The sequence below is a fragment of the Mytilus edulis genome, chromosome 10, assembly GCF_963676685.1.
Source record: "Mytilus edulis chromosome 10, xbMytEdul2.2, whole genome shotgun sequence".
In the NCBI taxonomy this organism is placed as follows: Eukaryota; Metazoa; Mollusca; class Bivalvia; order Mytilida; family Mytilidae; genus Mytilus; species Mytilus edulis.
The window spans coordinates 5,004,082-5,026,458 of record NC_092353.1 but is presented as its reverse complement, the minus strand read 5'-3'; the positions used below and the strand labels follow the sequence as shown (position 1 = coordinate 5,026,458).

General features: G+C 31.2%; 2 protein-coding genes across 3 annotated transcripts; both read right to left on the bottom strand.

Moving 5' to 3' along the window:
* Positions 1-7,986: 7,986 nt before the first annotated feature.
* LOC139493196 (uncharacterized) lies at positions 7,987-14,493 on the bottom strand. 2 transcript variants are annotated; one of them, XM_071281388.1, is made up of 8 exons: positions 14,379-14,493; positions 14,171-14,206; positions 13,609-13,685; positions 12,955-13,026; positions 11,506-11,602; positions 9,821-9,918; positions 8,679-8,744; positions 7,987-8,164 (listed from the first exon to the last, which is right to left on the bottom strand). In XM_071281388.1, the coding sequence occupies exons 1-8, from the start codon at positions 14,398-14,400 to the stop codon at positions 8,036-8,038; spliced, it is 597 nt and encodes a 198-aa protein (XP_071137489.1). In that variant the 5' UTR covers positions 14,401-14,493; the 3' UTR covers positions 7,987-8,035. The 2 variants fall into 2 exon arrangements, with proteins under 2 accessions (XP_071137489.1, XP_071137490.1); XM_071281389.1 differs by lacking the exon at positions 14,171-14,206 and having other exon boundaries at positions 14,379-14,465.
* Positions 14,494-16,230: 1,737 nt separating this feature from the next.
* On the bottom strand, positions 16,231-19,389 carry LOC139492324 (IgGFc-binding protein-like). The gene is made up of 3 exons (XM_071280537.1): positions 19,337-19,389; positions 18,486-18,521; positions 16,231-17,526 (listed from the first exon to the last, which is right to left on the bottom strand). Exons 1-3 carry the CDS (start codon positions 19,353-19,355, stop codon positions 16,259-16,261), a joined length of 1,323 nt encoding a protein of 440 aa, XP_071136638.1. The 5' UTR covers positions 19,356-19,389; the 3' UTR covers positions 16,231-16,258.
* Positions 19,390-22,377: the final 2,988 nt, after the last annotated feature.

The window sequence follows — 22,377 nt, the reverse complement described above, 5'->3', positions numbered from 1 at the left end:
CTACTCTAACAAAAGGCTGATCATAATTCCGATATGATATCTATGTACCTTCGTTATATTGTGAACTAAATTGTTTGTCATGTTATGCATATTGCTCATTAATTCGATCATTTGTCTTTGTTAAGCATCTGTTGAATTCTTGAAGATGAAGATAAAACAATGATAACTAAACGTTACAAAATCCACAGAAGTTATGATCTACTTCTTATACTAACTACTCTTAAAGCGGTACGTCTGAGGAATAAGTTGAAGTCCGCAAGAAATATTAAAATGTACCGCTCAATATCACAATGACCTAGTGAGTTTAAAGACCATTTGAAGTCTTCGGTTACTGACATATTATTGCTTGCAATTCTAATTTTTGTTTGTTTGTTTATATTTATCTCTCTTAATTAGTCCTACAAACATTCGATATTTGACTTTTCTTGCATTTGGAACAATATTTTTTCATTTCCTGTAATATTCAATTCTATCATAGGCTATGATTTTCATTTAATTTCAGAAACGACAGTTAAAGGAAAATAAAGTCAACTTACATAACTGTATTGATATCATTCCACTAAGAGATTTTAATAGAAGTATTTATTATCGTATTTTTCTTTATCTATCTTGAATTAGACCTGTGAAATTTGTGTCACTTCTATAAATTGACGGAACAATGTACACAGCACTATACACAGTTATTCAAATAGTAGATAAGTCACATAACAATGCAATAGTTAAAGTAGTACTGAAGTTAATATTAGTAAAAAGATCCTTTGTAATTGAAAATATTTATTTTCACTTGATCTGTCACACAAAACTTGAAATCAATGCTACATTATCTATTGAATTCCTGACTCATCATATACCAGCGTTCATCTGAGGCGCTATACTAATTAATAAAGTTGTCTTGCTCTAAACTTTACAGTTATTGTTTTGTAATTTTAGAATCTACTTACATAAAGTCAGTAAATTGATTTAGTGATGATATACTTAGTAACCTGAATTTCCTTGCCATAAAAGCAGAATAATACGACCTATCAGCAACGCCTGTTAGACACATAATATAAAAACCATTATTTGAAGGCAAAGAAGGAAAAAACGATTAAAGCGTACATTTAGTTTTGAATCATATTGTGGGGTATATTTTGGATTCAGACTTTGCACAAATTGGTTTATACAAGTTCTGTAAAGCTTTTTGCACCGAGAGCAGAATGTCTACGTATTAAACATTTTGTTAAATGATTTGGCTGCAAAGAGTTTTCGCACATGATAAGTCATCATCTTTATAAGTAATCACCTTAATGAGTTTGACTGTCTCTCTGGTATCTTTCGTCCTCCTTTAATGTCAATCAGAGACTCTAACCTATTTTATACCATTTGAAGAACTACTTCCATATGTAAGTATTATGCTTATTACGCTTACATTTTTCAAAAGCATGTTAATTTTTTTTCATTAAATGATTCTTGAAGTTATTTCCTACATTGACACAATTGTAAAAAGAAAAAGGAGATAAAAATATTGTCAATTAAAACTTTGAAAGTTAAAGATAATGAAATTACAATACTTGACCCAGACACACGAGAACTCGGCTGCTCCGGAAGGGTAATCAGTGCCTGTTTCACTTAATGTATTCATTGTGTAATATCTTATTTGTTAAAGCATATAGACTAAAACATAACATAACAAACAACCAAACTCCAGGGAAAATTCAAAACAAAAAGTCCAGTCCATTGTTAAAATCGAAAGATCCAATACATCGAACGAATGGAAAAAGAGTAAAATCACAAAATACTGAACTCCGAGGAATATTAAAAAAGGAAAGGTATTCAAACGGTCCAACGATTTACAGAAAAGAGCGAAGATTTACAGAAAAGAACCGAAAAGAACCGAAAAGGGCCAAAAAGAACCGAAAAGGACCGAAACGAATCGAAAAGAGGATACATATATATTTATTAAATAAAGTTAAAACAATGTATATATATATACGGATTTTTTATATTATTAACAATTCTTCGTAATAATAAATTTGATTGCATAATTCAAAATTTAGATTGTGCATTTATAAGGATATGTGAATTTACAAAAAAGAAACAATATAATTTGGTTTTTTATTTATATTTTTTAATACATGTATGCTTAATTATCATTTATTTTTCATCAAGGATTTTAATCTTATCATTTAAATATTTGTTTTTATCAGAAGGTATGAAAACTCCCAATCAAAGTCATAATTTGTACAAGTAAACTATTATAAGTCAAAATACGGTCTTCAACAGGGAGCACACACCAAACAGCAAGTCATAAAGGGGCCCCCAAAAATGACTATTGAAAAAAACATTCAAACGGGAAAACCAACGGATTAATCAATATAAAAACGAGAAACAAGAAACACAAACCACATCAACAAACGACAACCATGCACTGAACATCAGGTTCTTAAATTAGGACAGGTGCAAATATAAATGCAGCGGGTTTAAACGTTTAAATAAGCATATTACATGTTTTTAATAATACGCAGTAAAAATAAATGAAAAGCAAATATTATCGTAAGCTAAAAGCTGTTGTATGTAGACAGGGTATTATATTTTGTACTGAAAAGCAAATAAACAAGAAGAAAGAATTCATTCCAGTAGATCCTCAGCCCGCCGATAAAAAAATCGCGGAAAATCAGTCGTAGCTACTCCACTCTTAAGCAACAGTCATACAGGAAAAGAGTAACATGGGTCGGAAAAGCATTTCCTTCATTTGATATCAACTTCAATGGACAAACTCTTTTGGGTTTCGACAAAACATTTAACATTTGTGACATTCATGTGACACCATCTGTTTTCAAACAACTTTCTGTCACAAAGGTTGAAACAGGAAAACCGCCTTTATTTGTCGGACCCATGTTTTTACACGACTGTTCGCATTTTGATACGTATAGTATTTTTTTCTCGCATCTCAAGACCAAACTCGAGGATGTGGACACCTCGGAATTGGTCATTGGTTCCGATCAAGAAGGATCTTTAGTTAAAGCCATTGTCAAAAGTTTTCCAGAGGCAACTCATGTATTATGTACATGGCATTTGAAACTAAAATTTCAGAAAAGATGAAAAATGGAGTTGAGATGCATAGAAAGGACAGATTAGATATCGAGCAACGCATTTTTGGAAGAAATGATATATCTAATGCAGACGATAGTGCCATTTTTGAAGAAAAGTGTGAAGAACTCGACGAATTCTGTATGGAGAAATTTCCATCATTGAAATGCTACTTTTCAACGGTTTTGAAGCCAGGGAAAATATATGAGCCGCAAATGATTTGCAATTTGCTTATTTCCTTCTATTACAAAAAAAAAATCGATATCCTTTTCGGTCCTTTTCGGTTCTTTTTGGTCCTTTTTGGTCCTTTTCGGTTCTTTTCTGTAAATCGTCGCTCTTTTCTGTAAGTCGTCGAACCCGTATTCAAATGGTACAATCAAAAGCAACTGTTATATTCCTGACTTTGACAATACTTTTTCTTATGTAGAAAATTGTGGATTTAAACCTGGTTTGATTTCTTACCAAGCTTCTCACTTGTATGAGAGTTGCATCAAATTCCATAAGATTGACAACGATGTGTAAACAAAAAAAAACATACATAACAGGTTAAAATGTAAAAAGTAAAAAAAAAAAAAAGCCTACAGCATACAACATTGTGTTATAAACTTAAACGCTATCAAAACAAACAATATGTAACAAAGATGCACAAAAATTCATATAGACAAAGCATATGTAAGAAAAATGTCATATTCCGGACTTGGTAAAGGCGGCATTTTCTCATGTACAAAACTGAGGAATGAACCTGGATTTATAGCTCGCTAAACCTCTAACCTGTATGACAACTTAAAATGACAACGACGCGTTAACAGAACAATCATACATAATAGGTAAATAAAAAAACATAAAACAAAAGGTTATATTGTTCATGAAATAACACATTTACAACCACTGGGTCGATGCCACTGCTGGTGGAGATTTATTTCCCCGAGGGTATCACCAGCCCAGTAGTCAGCACTTTTTGTGCTGACATGAATTATCATTGATATGATTATATTTATAAATTAACTGTTTACAAAATTTAGATTTCATGAAATACTAAGGCTTTTCTACCTCAGGCATAAATTACTTTAGGCCACACCAATTTAATTTCTTGTTCTACGGATTTTTGGACTCCAAAATTTGGGGCGAGCGAGCGATTTGAAAATTTTAATAAAAAAATATTTAATTTGCAAATTTTTGAGGCGAAGCTTGAAAAGTAAAGGCGAGCGATTATAATTTTTTTTTTGTAAACATAAAATAATAGGTTTTGACAATATTAAAACTTGATTTATCACTTGTACTTTGACATTTCTTTAATTTTTGAAGAATTTTTCCCTGTTCACAAAGAAATAATTAAATCTGGTCTATGTATGTGTGACTGACAATGAGACAATTCTCCATCCAAATCATAATCAGTTTGGGGGCAACCCCTTAGTGTTATAAATATCCCTTTTACATGTTTTATGAGGGATCACAATATAAGTTATAATATATTTGTTTGTACAAAAGGGCTCATATTTTCTCATAGAACTATATATCTATCTGGTATTAAATGGTCAAAACATGTCCAAGAATTTTGTAATATTCCTGGACTTTAACCATGTTAACACATTTACTTTTTAACAGTTTAATATTATTCAAAATAAGTGGACCCCTCTTTAAGAAAAATTTGTTTAAAATATGATGTAACTCTCCTCTTTTTGAGTACAAAATTCTAAGTGTTCAAAGGTTTTGTATAGAAGAACTACACAAATCCTTGGTATTTCTATTTTCTTTTCTACATCAGTAAAATGAACCCTTGTCTGAGGGAGGGTTGTTCTCAACCTGATAAAAACAAACACAGGTCAAAGTACGGCCTTTTACACAGGGCTTTGATACAGCAAGCTATAAAGGACCCCAAAATTATTAGCGTACACAATTCGAACAGGAAAACCAACGATCTAATTTATATATCCAAACGGGAAAATACCAATGAACAACATCAACAAACGATAACTGCTGAACGACATGCTCCTGAATCAATCAGGACAGGTGCATAAACATGCTGAGGCTATGGATAGTTTTGTTTCGCCAGCATACAATATAATTGCAGTTGAAGGCAAATCCTTCAGAAGTTCTTTGTACTTTATTCTAACAACGATAATTTTTTGATAGGGAATATAAGTAAGGGGGAAAGAAACCAATTTTTTGTTCTTCACGGAAATACCCGCTGTTATAACTTTTTATCGCAGCACTGCAGGTTTCATGCTGAAACAAATATTCCACAGATATTTACACAGTGTGGTGGGTGCTTTTATGTTTAAAATCGTTATATACAGGTTAGACTGTGATAAATTTAACAAATGTTGATATCTTTTTATAATATTTACAAAAAAAACGGTGCGGGAAATGGACATGATTACAATTCCGGATGCGGGAAGCGGGAATATAAAAAAAATAAAAAAATTCTGTTTTGAAAAAAATATGTGCGGGCAGGTCCGTCGAACAAGGGATCAAATTGGTGTGGCCTTAGCTTGATTTTGCAAAACTTTAAGGAATTTTGTTCCTCAATGCTCTTCAACTTCGTACTCAATTTGGCCTTTTTAACCTTTTTTGGATTCGAGCGTCATTGATGAGTCTGGCTTATATACCAAATTTAGTCCTGGTATTTATTATGAGTTTATTTACAACCACTAGGTCGATGCCACTGCTGGTGGAGATTTATTTCCCCGAGAGTATCACCAGCCCAGTAGTCAGCACTTTTTGTGCTGACATAAATTATCATTGATATGGTTATGTTTATAAATTAACTGTTTACAAAATTTAGAATTTTTGAAATACTAATGCTTTTCTACCTTAGGCATATATTACTTTAGCTTGATTTGGCAAAACTTTTAGGAATTTTGGTCCTCAATGCTCTTCAACTTCGTACTTTATTTGGCCTTTTTAACGTTTTTGAATTCGAGCGTCATTGATGAGTCTTTTGTAGACGAAACGCGCGTCTGGCGTATATACCAAATTTAGTCCTGGTATCTATGATGAGTTTATTTGTATGCATAAAAAGAAATGTTTAAGATAGAATATTGAAATAAATTTGAGAAGATAGGTTTTATAAAATGTTTTGAGAAAATGAAAAGGAAAAATGGTGTCACTAAAAGAATTATTTTCCCTTAAATGGAATGTGATTTTTGTTTAAATATTTTGTATAATACAATAAATCACCAAGTTTTCTTAACATAAATAAATGGTCTAACCAATAAATTGCAAATGTCTCCAAATTTGAAGGCAAATAACTAGACCGATTTTGTACTGTTAATGTACAATCCAAGATGGCGGTATACCAATCATCTACCTTAATCATTTTAACGAACCAATGTTTAGCAAGGAAGCACAAAAAGGCGTATATCAAATTTAACAATCTCATTCATTGCTTTTTTTATTATACGAAATTAAGCACTGTGACCGAATCCTTACCCTGACAGGCACATGGTTATGTAAACATTAACATGATGTAGCTCTTATCACGCGTTTGACGTACACCAGTTGATCAGCATATAAACGTCACACAGGTAGATATAAAATAATTTCTCGTTTAAAGTATTAACAAAATACAGTCTATTGTTCTTTTAGGCATATCCTCTGCAGAATTTAATTTAAAAGTTTACCTTGTTCTTCTTGCCACTTGTCTATATGTTTATTGTGAATTTCTTCTAAAACAGAGCATAAAAACACCATAGGGGCATACAAAACTCATTAGTAAAATGAAAGACAAGAACACAAAACCTATCATAGAAAAATAACACAATGGCGGGATGTATAAGTACAATGTCACGTCATTTGTATATATCTGAACACAAAAAGTCATAAAGACAAAAATAACTGTCATATTCTTGAATCGGTATATGAATTTCCTAATGTAAAAAATGGTGAATTGAAACTGGGTTTTATAGCTAGCTACAATTCTGACAGTCGCATAAAATTCCATTATATTGATAACAATATGTGAACAAAATAAGCAGACATAATAGGTAAACATGTCAAAAATTTGGGTACAACAAACGTCTTAGTAATCTACCTTGAAATCACCAAAAAGTTTCAACGACAAAAGGTTTTAATATTTATCATCGGAAAAGAAGTCTTTATTGCTAGTAAAATTGTAATAATGAAAGTTCATTGCTAAAAGAGTTTTTAAATCGTATTTTATTTTTGGAGGATTTATCATATGTTTACAGAAAGGAGTAGGTTCAGTAAGACCCCTTTTTGGCCCCAAAATATAGCAGTTTTAGAAAATTGTGAAAATGTAATCTTTAAGCTATATTTTGGAAAGTAAAATACTTCTGCTACATAAATATGAGCTGTTTTTGACAGTGCAATGGACAAATATCGCGTTCCAGCATCATTAAGTCATGCTAAATTACTGAAATCTTCAAACTTTTAGCATTTTGGTTAATTTTTAGACGGTTTCCGTCTAAAATGAAAGTGGCCGCATTCGTGTTCATTTATAATATTGAAATGTAAGTTGTATTTGATGATAATACAAAACATATATAAAGGTTGAGGATGAACACGGATGCGGCCACTTTCATTTTTGACAAAAACCATCTAAAAAGTGACGTTTTATGGCATATTTGATAGATTTTTTATATTTAATTTAAGCTTGAATCAGAGCTTTTTTAATGACTAAATTAGTTAAAATCTTTCACGTTAACTAATCGAATCAATTGAAATAGACACTTAAGTGTTTAAAAAATGTCCAAAAACTTCGATGAACCTGAAATTTGAGGCCAAAAAAAAACCACTCCTTTAGCTTCAGCTACATTACGTTTCGAACATTTTATGTTACAAACAATATGATGTAAATGCAATGTAGCTACTCCATCTATCGCTGAAAAAAAAACGAGACCCCCCCCCCCCTTTTCCCTTAACTTCCAAAAAAACAAAACAAACCAACACTCACACAATTAAAGTAAACAATTTAAAATAAACAAAACAAAAGCCGGAAGATTGTTTATTTGATATCTGTACAATTCGAATTGCACAGGTTGTTATCACAGCATTGGTTACATCCTTGCTCTCTTCGTGTCTCCTTACGCCTTCTCCCAATTATGTTGTTGAATCCGCTATACTTTTGACAAGACTGAAACATAATAATTGATACAAATCTACCATTTTCTACATCAGAAAATGCCTGTACTAAGTCAGAAATATGACAGTTGTTATTCATTCGTTTGACGTTTTTCAGCTTTTGATTTTGACATTTGATTAGGGACTTTCCGTTTTGAATTTTCCTCGGCTGCCAGTATTTTTGTCTTTAACTCTTTATATATATTTTCGTGAATGCATTTTGTGGTAATTGAAACATAGTTGGTTGTTATATCTCTCTTTTAATTGAAGGTGTTTGGTTAATATGTTAATTAATTTCAGTGTGATTTGTTTGGCTTTAATACATCACTATATTAATGAAAATGGTATCAAACGGTATCATATGTAAATCAAAAGAACCTTAGCTTTTTGGAACTGCAAATATTATATTTGTAAAATTACATGTCTTAATTGTTTTACAATTCAAGATCACAATTTTTTTTAAATGAAGTAACATACATACATAATTACAGAATTATAAGTTTGACATAAACTCATACCTAACTTACAAGTCGTGTTCTACAGCCACTCATGTACACCTTTATATATCCACCAAACGAATAAATAAAGCAAATCTATAAAACAAACATATTATGATTTAATGAAAATTTTGTATCATCGTACAGTATAAAAAAGAAGATGTGGAATGATTGTCAATTAGAAAATGACATAGAAATTTACAAATATAGGTCACCGTACGGCCTCCAAGAATGAACAAAGCCCATACCGCATAGTCAGCTATAACACTAATTTTAATCCTATATGTAATTTTTCTGAATACTATTAAAAATTATATATCGATTTCGCATTTAAATCGATGTGTCGGTTTTGTTCACGCATCGTTGACAATATAATGGAATTTGATGCTACTGTCATACAAGTAAGAGATCTATAAAACCAGGTTCAATCCACTATTTTCTACATAAGAAAATGCCTGTACCAAGACAGAAATATAACATTTTTTATCCATTCGTTTAATGTGTTTGGGCATTTGATTTTGCCATTTAATTCGGGACTTTCCGTTTTGAATTTTCCTCGGAGTTCAGTATTTTTGTGATCTTACTTTTGTCATACGCAGAGCAATCTAGACACAAAAATGTTCGCATTATATAAGATAGTATAGTATCGCTGTACATCACACCTGTCTGCAGTATTAGACTTTCAGATACAATTAACTTTAAAAGTATGCTTCTTTTTCTTAACCTTTATAACTGTCTGTTTTCGTATAACACACAACTGCATAAGACAACAACTTATATACTAACCTGCTCAGTTCCAAAATTGTCGACGAAATCATGAATGTTGCCAACTAACTACGCAAAATACGTCGGATTCAATTGAATGAAAATGTTTTATCTATTGTTTTGGGAATCATAAGGTGTATTGTCAGAAACTGTCTAGAAGGAAGCAACGCACATTTTCTTTTGTGTGCTCACTTTAATATATAAGTGTAATTGATATGTTTTGTCTCTTTCGTGTATTTTTAAGATAAATTTTGATAACAATTTTTATCTTAGATATGTATAAGCCCATGTCATGGAATATTTAAGCTAGATATGATAAATATCCTCCTCAATTATTTAACTTTTTACAACTGAATCTCTTGAGAATACTTGCTTGCCCATCAATAGAACCTGTGTTAAATCATTACCTCATTCGCCTGACACAATGTCACCGTTTTACAATCTGTATGGTTTGGTATAGCTGTACACTGGTAGCATATTGGACCAACTTGATTTATTTGTATCCCTAAACGATACAATTAACATTCTAAAATTTAATAAACGTTTACAGAATGACGATCCAAAGAAGCATAGATGAAGTTCTACACAAGTATGAACAATCACAGGTGATTATAATTCGTACATGACTATAACAGCGGTTTCATGGGTAAGAAAAATTAGTAAAGCTTAAATATAAATTTAACATGTGCTTGTCCCAAACGAGGAGTCTAAAATACATTAACTGTCGATGGTTTGCGCTGTGCAATATTTATTTTAAGTATTAATATGGCCATAAATATCAAAGGTACAAGGATTATAATTTAGTAATACAGCTAATGTGATCTATTCATGGGTCAGAAAATCCTTTTGTTTTTTGAAAATTTTTATAAGTTTTGTAAACAGTTGATTTATAATTATGACCATATCGTTGATATTTCATGTCGACACAGTACAGTAGTCAAAACATCGACAGGAAGCGCCGATATGATTACTTACATATCTTTCTAAACATCATAAAGAATCTTAGGTTCACCCTCTCTCATGCACAGTAGATAAAAGTGGATAATGTTATTCTGTGTATGTCCCTTTTAGCTCAATACGTACCCAAGCACGTCTATATATACATATGATGATTTCAAATTTCATTTATTTCCCATCCTATCTTATGACTATAAACCGAAAAGTTCGTTTGATGCTCCAACAGTATAAAATGTTAGATTAATATTATACTAGGAATATTATCACATTTTACCGATATTACTATTGTTAGGTCTAGACAAGTAAATTATATAACCTTTTCACTTAACACACTATGACAAATAAAAAAGACCTTAAACTAAGATTTACAATGCATACAATGACCCAAATTCACCTATAATATGAGACGAAAGACAAAGTAAAGAATAGTTACACTAAGGATTTGTTTGAAAAAAAATAAACCGTGACGCAAGTAAAAAAGACAATTTAAGGTAGATGGGGTGTCTAAATTAGAATCCATAGAATTTTTCAATAATTTGCCAAAATGTAGTTTATATCTTGCATGTTTAAAAACATAAATAAAAAGAATGGGTCACCGTACTTATTTTCACACTACAGGTTGTGCAAAATTGTCAGATTTTGTACAGATTATGCATGGAAAACCCAATTTTGCGCCATTAAACGAAAACTACACCATAGAATTTTGAGGTAAAATATGAGAAGATAGCTCCAATATTATGCTTTCAGATAAGAAAATGAAAAAATGGGGTCACCGGACTCGTTTTCTTGCTACATAGTAAAATTGGTAAATTCCTAACACATTCTATTGTAAAAGTAACACTATCTGAATTATCTGCTCTTGCATTTGAGTTGTCTCCCCTTATTTGGCAAAGTTGAAAAAAAATGATTCAAACAAAAGTATTCGTTTTTTTGAAAAATACAACCATAAATATAATAAAACATGGCATTTTCTATATCACAATGAAAATTCTTACACATGATTTACCTTCTAATCTCAAAATTTGCACATTTTATTAAAGTTCTAGACCTTGTTTTCTGGTTTTTCAAAATCCAAGATGGAAGAAGACACCCTATCTACCTTAAACATTTCTAATTGTTATACTCATTCACATACCATTATGGCCACATCCATTTTTATTGCAGACATCTGTAGTACAACAGCTGTGACAATACGAGTGGATATCAGATCTGCGTTGTCTGCTTTGACAATCCTGAATGGAAAACAAATGTTTACCTTCGTGTCAATTACTTATCGCAAATTGTATTAACTTTTAAAATAGTATGAGGAAGATGTTACCTGTAAAAGGGGACGAGTTCAGAACAATTTTGTTTTTGAATTCAGCATATTTTAACTTCAGAATCTGTTATTTTTTTCCATTTAATTAGTATATATATATATATATATATATATATATATCATTTTATTTTGGATGTAACGCGTCTTCTGATTGGCTGACGTCGTTTTGATTATCGTATCATAGATACAATTTTGTCATGAGATCATGACGTCATCAACGTTTTTTCATGGTTTACACCCTTTTTAGATGGACTTTAGAATTAAATGATAAGAAATAACTGTAATATTTTGTCTGTCTATTCGAAATAACATAATTATTCAGTGTGCACCACATTTTTTATGTTATTTCTTCAGACAGAAAAAATACTATAGTCATTTCTTAAATACTTTTTTTTATTCTATTGATTTTCATACTGTAATTGGGGAGCTCGTTCCCACATTTATAAATTCGGTACTGAAATGATTTACAACAAACCTTTCTAAAATTGTCCGTTTATAAATTTAGAAGTTATAAAATAATTAAAGTTTTGAGCTTTAAGCTTTCCTGATGAAGGTTAAGTCTATAAAAGCTCTTCGGATGCACGAACTCAATAACGTGTTGTTTTCATTTATTCCATTGGAACATCAAGAGGAAGGTTCGGATGTAACGTTGTCCCTTACCAAACGCATAATACGAAAAAATTATGTGAATCCGTATAACCCAAAAGAAGGAAAGATTGGCAGCATATTTGCCTATCTTTGAAATAAATGTGAGTGGCCAAACTCAATGTTAGACAAGATGTGCTTTACACATTTGTTTACTCTCTTGATCATGTTGATATAAGTTCTAAATGTATTTCAATGAAAGTAATACAGCGAATGTCACCAGTACAGCAGAAAATACTGAAAATATCGTGGCAGCTGCGTTTATCCATCAGTGTCTCAATCTTTTGTTGAAATATATTAGGTACTGGGTTTTTCGGTTCAATGACCAAACACTTGTTTTATTTCCATATAGAGAAATGATATTTATAATTAGATAGTACTATAAACAAATTTGAGGGAACTTTTCACTCATCTCCTATAATGTATAAACATGTAATAAGTCAGTCTGTACCGTGTATTGTCAGTTGTCGTTGCAGAGTAAACGGTGTTGATGTTAGTCTGTTTGGTTTTTCTGTTAACTTATTTTAATCTTTTTGCGTAATTGTAATGTAAAGATATTGTTATCGCTATTTCTAACTTATCTGTATTTTGTATTAATTTCATAAATTTATTAATGCTAACCGTGCTGTTAACACATCCAAGATAGAAGTTAGATTCTCCCGACTTGGTCACAACCTTTGTCATACCACACGTCTATAAAATAATAGAACTAAAACATATTTTTTTGGCAATAGAGTGCGAAGTTTCATTTGTATACTCGAACCAAGTGGCCATACTTATAAAATATTTTTCTAGGATCATTTATCGATATTAAATGCTCTTCAACTTTGTACTTTGATATAAGAATATGTGGTATGAGAACCAATGAGACAACTCCTAATCAAAGTAAAAATTTATAAAAGTAAACCATTATGGGTCAAGGAACAGCCTTCAACACATGTCTTTGGCTTAATAACTATTTTGATGTTAACGTCACTGATGAGTTTTATGTAGCAGAAACGAGCGTCTTGCGTATTAAATTATAATCCTTTGATAACTACATGTATCTAGGATCACATTATGATTTCTGCGTTTTTTGAACAAGCAATGTTCGATAGCTTTTCCTTTCTAGATTTGTTTTTACCTGAAGCGTTAGTTTAGAAAAACGTTGGACACACCGAGATCGACCAATATGTCCATTTGCTCTAACCTAAGTTAGCTAAAGTTATAGCTTATAATAAATATTCTAAATCAGAACTATGATATATTCTACTTCATCAAAAATATCTTTCTAACCTGTCCCTCCGAACACTGTTCAACTTTATCACAATACCACGGATCATGAAGTCCACTACATGTAAAACATGTCAACCCTATAAAAATTAAACTGTAATAAATTTATAAAGTTAAAGTATTCCTAAAGTTTTTTACGACCAAGATATCATGAAAAGGCTTTTACATCAACCTACAAAAATCGAATTTTAATCAAAATCATTGTACAGTACGTGTGTACTATGAAAGTTTAACATTACTATAACTATTGTCACGAATTCACAAACGACATTTCCTTGTTAAAGTTCAATCCGGATAGGTACTAGTATATATACACTAACTTATAAATACATGCGTAAAATAATGAACAATGTAATAATATCGATATAATTTGTTCATTTACTGTTCTGATTCAAATATTTATGAAAAATTGAAATAACGTTAGAAATTCCAATGATTTAAGCAACTTTAGAAAAGGTCATAATTAATCTACAATAATATATATTGATAAAAATTAGACCACATGATGTAGTCAATGTATCGTTTAATCATAGGAGTCTTATAAAAAAATATACATGTGACTTACCTAAAATTGTTTTGACTTGCATCACTGAAAGTAGATCTAAAAAAACAAAAAATCCCAAAACTATCAATGCATTTACCAAAAGTATATGCCATAATCAAAGATAATCCTAAAAATTGGCTCATACACCTATCGGCTCAAACCAACATTAGTAGCTCATTTAAAATTCACATGTATTTGAATTTGGTAAAAAATTATAACTATAAGTTACATGCAGTTAGTAGTAACATCATTGGCTGTTCTTGATTGACATGCAGGTACTTCTAATGTTAATGTTAAGTCTGATTATGTTCAAGAAAAGATTGTGTTTGACCTTCACATGTTTCCTTTGGTTCACCACAAGTTGTTGCGTAGTAAATAAACGCAGTTTTATCATATTTTTACTTTGTAAATAAATCATATTTTGTTATACAGATTAATTGTTTTTATAAATCACAAAGTAATAAGTTTATAGAAAATAAAAAGATGTGGCATGAGTGCCAATGAGACAACTCCTAATCCAAATCACAATATGTAAAAAGCAACATAACTATAGGTCAAAGTATGGCTTTCAACACGGAGCCTTGAATCACACCGCCAAGGAAACTAAAAATTGTTCCTAGAGAAAACAATTCAAACAGGAAAACCAACGGTTTTAACCTATATATAAAAAAAACGAGAACCTAGAAACACTGAAGAACCACATCAACGAACGACGACCACAGAAACAGGTTCATTTAGTGTTAATATGCAGACTTTATGCTTGACTAATAATTATTATCACTGGTAGGACTTAATAAACTTCCCAATGCATCTATACTTTATATACGCAATCTGAATTTGAGAAATATCTATTTCATCAATCTTAGATTTATTTAATAAAATCGATAAAAATAAATAAACATTTGTGATTAGATATTGCACTTTATTTTCCACTGTAAATATATACATAATATTTTAATTTCCATTATATGACGTCATTGAAAAATAGTATGTATGATATATTGACGTTCATAAATTGAAACCTATAACAAAATAAAAAAGCAACGAATTTTCATATACAACTTAGTCTTTACTCTATGGCTTGCGTCATTATTACTAAACTATATAAAAGAGGGACGAAAGATACCAAAGGGACAGTCAAACTCATAAATCTAAAACAAACTGACAACGCCATGGCTAAAAATGAAAAAGACAAACAGAAAAACAATAGACAACATGACACAACATAAAACACTAAAGAATAAACAACACGAACCCCACCAAAAAGTAGGGGTGATCTCAGGTGCTCCGGAAGGGTAAGCAGATCCTGCTCCACATGTGGCACCCGTCGTGTTGCTTATGTGATTACAAATCCGGTAAATAGACATATATGGGACGTAGCTTTGAATTGTATAAGTCATGCAAAGTCATTAGCCATATGGAAATTTTAAACTCAACCAATACACAGTGTCTCCACGTCATTTATCATGAATACAAGTAGATATGGGATTTATATCAATGATACAGCACCGTACCAACAAAAGAAATCTAGTAGATAACAATAGACAGGCGTTCATGCAAAATATGTCAAAATCTACAGTTGATGTCACAATCGATGAAAAGATGAACAGGATTGTGACGGTTCAGTCTTGTTACTGTGTTGTACATATACTGCTAGGTGTTACTTTATTATGATGGGTAATGCCTGGATAGTTATACTTATTCAGTCGTCGCATTCCGTTAGAATTATAACAAGTCTGATAATTTTGACACCGCAACGACATACATAACCCAATAAAGAAAAAAACATGTATAGGAAAAGCAATTATTTTTATTATGTAAATATAAGGTGATTGAGGCTTCTCAAGTTTATCTTACGAGTCAAAGAATAATAGTGATGGGGCTAATTAAACTTTTTGTCAATACTGAAAACTTTCTGTCCAATAAAGGCAACAGTAGTATACCGCTGTTCAAACTCATAAATCCATGGACAAAAAACAAAATCGGGGTAACAAACTAAAACTGAGGGAAACGCACCAAACATAAGAGGAGAACAACGACACAACGACACAACACTACAATGTAACACACACAGAAACGGACCAAGCATCAGACAAAATCCCACGACTTTTATTGTGGATTCATTTTAAGTCCTGCAGGGTAAGCATATCCATCTAATGGATTTCGTCCATACACGATAAGTCCGAATGGAACGCTATCGGCATGATGCATTTCATGAATTCCAACATCTAATTCATGCGAAAGGATAGAGTATTTTTTTCCAGCTAGTTTAATAGTTGATTTTTCATTAAACATAATTCCTTTTACTCCGTCTAAAATCAGATCATGTTTGTCGTCTGCTGTGATTATAATTGTGATAAAAAAGTTATCTGGCGGAAACCTGTCAAGTGGATAGTTCGAAACTACGGTAAATTGATAACTAGTTTTAAAATGTTGAATACTTGGGACTGTAGTCATGGCATAATTACACGTGCTGTAAAGTTTGGCACAATATAACTGTACAAGAACTCCTGTAGAAGATTCAACGGTTGATGTAGTAAAGTTTGAAATTTCCAGAAACTCCCCTTTCACAAGCGTTTTAGTATTTCTACTTGTTGAGTTTTGAATGGTTACAGTTGCGTCGTCATCGGCTAGTACTCTGTAAAGACAAAAAGAATCGTATAACAATGGGACAACAAAGTCTTTCCCAAGCTGTTCACTAGGGAGAATCATTTCCGTAGTGTAGTCTGTATATTGGGAAGATCTGTTTATGCTGATATCGCCTCCAGAAACGACCGCAACTGGTTTGGTTGATGTAATAATTGTACCACTGAGATCATGTGTATTTGAAAAATAAAATGTTTCATAGGCGTTAAGATTGACAGTTAGAGAATCATTCGATTGATATGCATGTCCACCAAAATACAGTACACCATTTTTAATTTTCAGAAACAACGTAACTGTGGTGTTGTTTTCTGTACATACCACCCCAACACTGACGTTATTAAGCATTATTATTGTGAAGTTAATATTACTATACGTGGCTGCGATGTATCTTCGTCCTAAACTTTTGTATGGTATCGCCAGGTACCCTTCAGAATATGCCATGTAGTAATTCATTGCATATATTGACACATCGATATCACAGCTAACTTTGACACCTTTCATTTCTATTCCAGTGATATTCATTTCAATATCTTTGCTGATATTGTAAATATTTTTACTACTGCCATTAATAGCTATTGTTTCGCTGATATTGAAGAATGGAATATTTATGATACACGATCCGGAATCGTTTGCGACTATATTTAATTGAACATAACCATTTGGACCGTTGTTGTCTAAAAATCCTAAATAAAAGTCCATCCATGGTGCTTGCTTATCATACACACGTTTATCTGAAATATACACAAGCAGTCACAAAACATGCTAATGTAATGACTTTAACTAAAGACAGTTGAATTCCAAAATTCATATTGTATACAACGTGCTATTCAAATTGCTATCATTAAGACAGAATAATATTACGGTTTGATTATTGCTTCGAAACAAAACATACAATACAAAACGTGACTTTATTGAATACTTATATTTGAATATTCAACATACATGTATACATTTACATGTTTATACACTTATAAAAGAAAACTGAAACTTGGAAGTATGTAAACCAATTGAGTTATCTGTAAATGTCAAGGAAAAACAATACAACTGCTAACATATGAAACTAATATTTAATTTGTTAGTTAGGTTCGTATGATATAAGTACACGAAGCACCAACATATCCCCTACTTCAACATTCAGCTTGTTTGCGGGGATAAATACCAACATTTTGTTTACTATTTCGTGCAAAAAAACCTTAAATCATTGGTGTAATTGTTCGACAATTTCACCAAAAAAAAATTTATACATGGAGGAAATATTTAAAAATGATAGATAACGTGCGTGTAATGATGTATTCACAGACCTTAACGTATGCCTTTTAGATAACAACATACCAAATGAAATGGTCCAACTCAGCGTAGTTGGAGATGATTCTGCGTGGGTCATTTAATTAAGACATTCTATTTTCAGTCGTCTGAGGTTTTACTTTCGCTACTTTCGGTAGTTTTATTCATCAAATTCTAACCATGAAGGCCAATATAGAAACATGTGTCGTGGAAACGGTTGTTCGTATCAAATGTTAATGTTTAGTTGTGCAATAATTCGGAATGAATGTTCTATAATAAAGACGAAAAAACATATATAAAATCATTTGTGTTCATAAAACAACTATACGGGAAGATTGGCTGTTTCAAGATGATAGCGACATCCGATGCACAGCACAACAGTTTTTGTCAGAATAAAGCAACTCACCATGGACTGTATCAACATAACATACGAAACATAGCACTGCAATAAAGAATCATAATCACTCAACATACAATATAAAGAATTTAAAAGAAAGAGTGTAGTTTTACACATCTGACACACAAATGGATACAGAGAATTAACAAGGATCAGAAAAAACAAATACCAAATAACATACAATCATAAAAGGGTGTCTATATGCCTGTAGTCTTTATAGAGATTCTGAACACACATGATAACAATAACACTAAATTAATCTTAATCTTTATTAATTTTGTTAAGCACTATTCAAGTATATAAAAACAACATTTATATATAATTGGTTTATTATATATATTGATAAATTGTAAATTTTTAAACGGCTGATTTTTGTGTTACGTCAATATAAGAGATGTTAAAACTATGCAAATACTGACATAAGTGCATTTGAATTTTTAACAAAAGTTCGGGTGATAAACAGTTAGCTTGGTTGTAGAGTAATACACCCAGGCGTATTATCTGATATCCAGTGTGTTCATACGGTAACGAATAGAAAGAAAGTTGAAAAAAGTAAGAAAATGATAAATCGGTGCGTCCCGTATGTTCATGTAGATATAATATATGATAAATGTTTTGTTGTACACAAGTGATTTATAAAAACAATCTGTCAATTCTTCCTACCCAATTGACCTTCAAATAAATGAATTCAGTGATTTTTACCGTTATTTAAATAATTATGATGGAACTATATTCATCAACTTGATTAGGATAGGGATACTTATCAATAAGTAATCTGAAATCCCTTTTACAACTTAAATTTAACCATGGTAAAGCATTAACCGCCTACTTCTTATTTTCATTTTTAAAAGATTACTTACAGTGTAAAACAAACATCATTTTCAACAATGGCTAAGGACATTCAATATTTGTGTGACAAACTTAAACTATTCTTATCAACAATTCGTATATATGTGTGTAAAGTTCAACAATTCATATAGAATAGATATGATAATAAGTATATGTCATATAAACACCTTGAAGATCTTTACACTGAATATCATCTTGAATAAAAATAGGTTTTATGAACCAAAAATGAAGAAAGAAACAAAACAAAACAAAACCCAAACTAGTTTTGAAATGAGACAATCGTTCAAGTTAAATTAAAAGATCGGAACCAAAATTAATGAATTTATCTTAACCGGCCTTAATCTATTAGGGTAATCTTCTAACAGAACTTTCCTATTATCAGTATAAAATACCATCTAAAATATAGGTGTTGTCTGCTTGAGATATATGCCAATGTCTTTAATCTTCTTTGTATTTCACGTGCGATGGTTAAACATCTTTATTTTTTTTAGGGAAAGTTTTGTATTGTATAGAACATAGTCCTCCTTATAAAGACTGTTAATACATATTTTTATTCATATCATCCTATTAAGTAACTTAGCAAGTTTGTGCAAACACAGGAATCTCCAAGACAATAAGAGAGTTCTTGGTCCAGCAAGGATGTTAGTTCTTGATTTGGTACTAAATCGACTAATTATAAGTTCTGAGTCTCTGAGTATTCATTACTGACGTAAAATTTTTTAACATATGCTCTTGGTGTGTTTTGTTGTAAACACTCCCTGTAAGTATTGTCATGTACCTTTTGTATATGTAAGCCTTACCCGCAGTTTTGGTGAGGTTCGTGTTGCTTAATCTTTAGTTTTCTATATTATGTCTTGTTTTTCTGATTGTTTTTTTTTTCTTTTTTAGTTATGGCGTTGTCAGTTTATTTTTTATCTATGAGTTTGAATGTCCCTCAAGTTTATTTCGCCCCTCTCTTGTATTATGTTTATACATAAGAAAATGGCTGTACCAAGTCAGGAATATGACAGCTTTTGTCCATTCGATTGATACCCGCTGTCTTACATCAAGACCAAATGTTTTCATAAAAAAGTATTGAAAAGAAAAGGTTTTACAATCACACCCTATAGTGATGAAATTTCTGAAGATAGTTTTTGGATATTTTAAGCATTTTTAGAAATGAATTTACCCAAAATCACATCCTATAGTGATGACATTTTTGATGATAGTTATTAGATATTTTAAGCATTTTTAGAAATGAATTTACCCAAGTGTAAGATTTTTAAATTGTTTTTATAAGAGGACTATCGAAGTGTTAAATAATAAATTAAATCTGCATAATTTAAAACAAAATTTCAACCACTGCCAAAATAGTGACAGATGTCAGCTTTACATACTGTCATTAAGAAATATAAGTTTTAAATTCATGTCTGTTGCTCTTTTCATGTAATTGAACTTCAGAACTTGGCGAAGGATGTAATAGAAGTCATTTTCATTTTTCTATTGTTTATAACCTTGAATGAAGCTTCTTGTGAGAGTTATTTTTTAAAAAGATATATTTTAATAACTCTAATTTTGATTTAGGGGACATTTACTTTTGATTTTGAAGAACATTGCTTTTACACAAATCCTGTTGACAGGAAACATATATTTGGTATAACACTGTTCCTTTTTATTATGAAATGATATAGTGGCATTATTGTATCTTTAATACTTTCTTGATGTCCTTAAAAAAAAGTGTCCAATGTTTTTGTGTAGTTTGCTGTTTGTCCGATAATTCTGCTTTCGGCCCATTTAAAAATGTGCATATTCAATTTGAACTTTAAAACTCCAAGAAGTCCGTGAATTTAGACAGGAACTCTATTTCACTCTCTAAATGATTGGTATACGACAAATCTGTTTGTATACAAGTCTGATCAATATTTTCTGAATTTCCTGTTGATTAAACCTAGCAAATATATTTTAACACTAATTTTCCAATAATTTCATTTTCAGATGTTTTGAATGTGTGTATCTTAAATGTCTAAACTGGGTGGTACATTTATGTTTTTAATGTTGAATAAATATTTTTTTTGTAGTTTGGAGACATTAACTTCTAGATTGGTATCACCACTGTTTAATTTCACAAAGAGGGTAGAAGCTATCGAAAAGTAAAATCACAAAAGTATCGAGCTCCGAAAAAATCGAAAACGGTTCCTTATCAAATGGCAAAATCAAAAGCTCAAACACATTAAACGAATGGATAACAACTGTTACAAATAGGGGTACAGCAACGCGAACCTCACCGAAAACTGGGGGTGATATTATGTGCCCCCGGAAGGTTAAACAGATCCACACCATAGCCTGGAACCTCGTTTGTTGCTCATGTAAGAAGACAAACCCGCTAATAAGTATAATTTGGTTTGTCACATTCAAGGACAGGGGAACGGGATTGCAGTTACGACAATTGTACCATTTCCGCAATTATCTTTGAAATGGGTATTCCATAACAGTCAACCAACGCGTAATGGCAATTCTCTATCCAGGAAATCAAAATAGGAAAGATACGCCCTAGACATTGCTAGAACATCAAAAAGTATGCGAAATGTACTCCATATGCAGACGCTGCTTTGACATATTACCTAAATATTTATAGTGAAAAAGTTTTTTTTTCTCCTCTTCTTTTCATGTTAATAAAGCACAATTTCCATTTGATAAGAACAAACTTAATTAGAAGTAAAAATAAAATGAAATTGATAACATTATGCATTTTTGAAATACAAAAAATGAGCACGGACGTACTGAATAATGCATTGATGTTTGCACTGTTAGGTATTACATAGTAATGTTATATGGAATGAAAATTATCATACTTTTCGCATATATTGTAATGGCCTATTTAATAATTATATATATGTTCCTTTTTGTCTTGCTGATATTGTAAATATATCATTCATAAAATTTGCATTTAAAATTACGGAGATGTAAAGTACAAAAAACAACAATTAAGTATTTGATAATTCATTGGTGTTTGCACAGTCAGGTGTTACATAGTAATTTTATCTAGAATGGAAATTAGCATACTTTTGCATAT

What these genes read in the sequence shown, in the direction of transcription:
- LOC139493196 (XM_071281388.1), bottom strand. Translation starts at nt 14,400, where the DNA reads ATGATGTTACTACTAACTGCAT. An exon ending in AACAGTGTTCGGAGGGACAG is followed by an intron (nt 13,027 to 13,608) that starts GTTAGAAAGATA and finishes ATTATTTTATAG; the next exon opens with ACGTGTGGTATGACAAAGGT. An exon ending in TTGGATGTGTTAACAGCACG is followed by an intron (nt 11,603 to 12,954) that starts GTTAGCATTAAT and finishes TTTTCCATTCAG; the next exon opens with GATTGTCAAAGCAGACAACG.
- LOC139492324 (XM_071280537.1), bottom strand. An exon ending in TTATGTTGATACAGTCCATG is followed by an intron (nt 17,527 to 18,485) that starts GTGAGTTGCTTT and finishes TGTATATTTCAG; the next exon opens with ATAAACGTGTGTATGATAAG.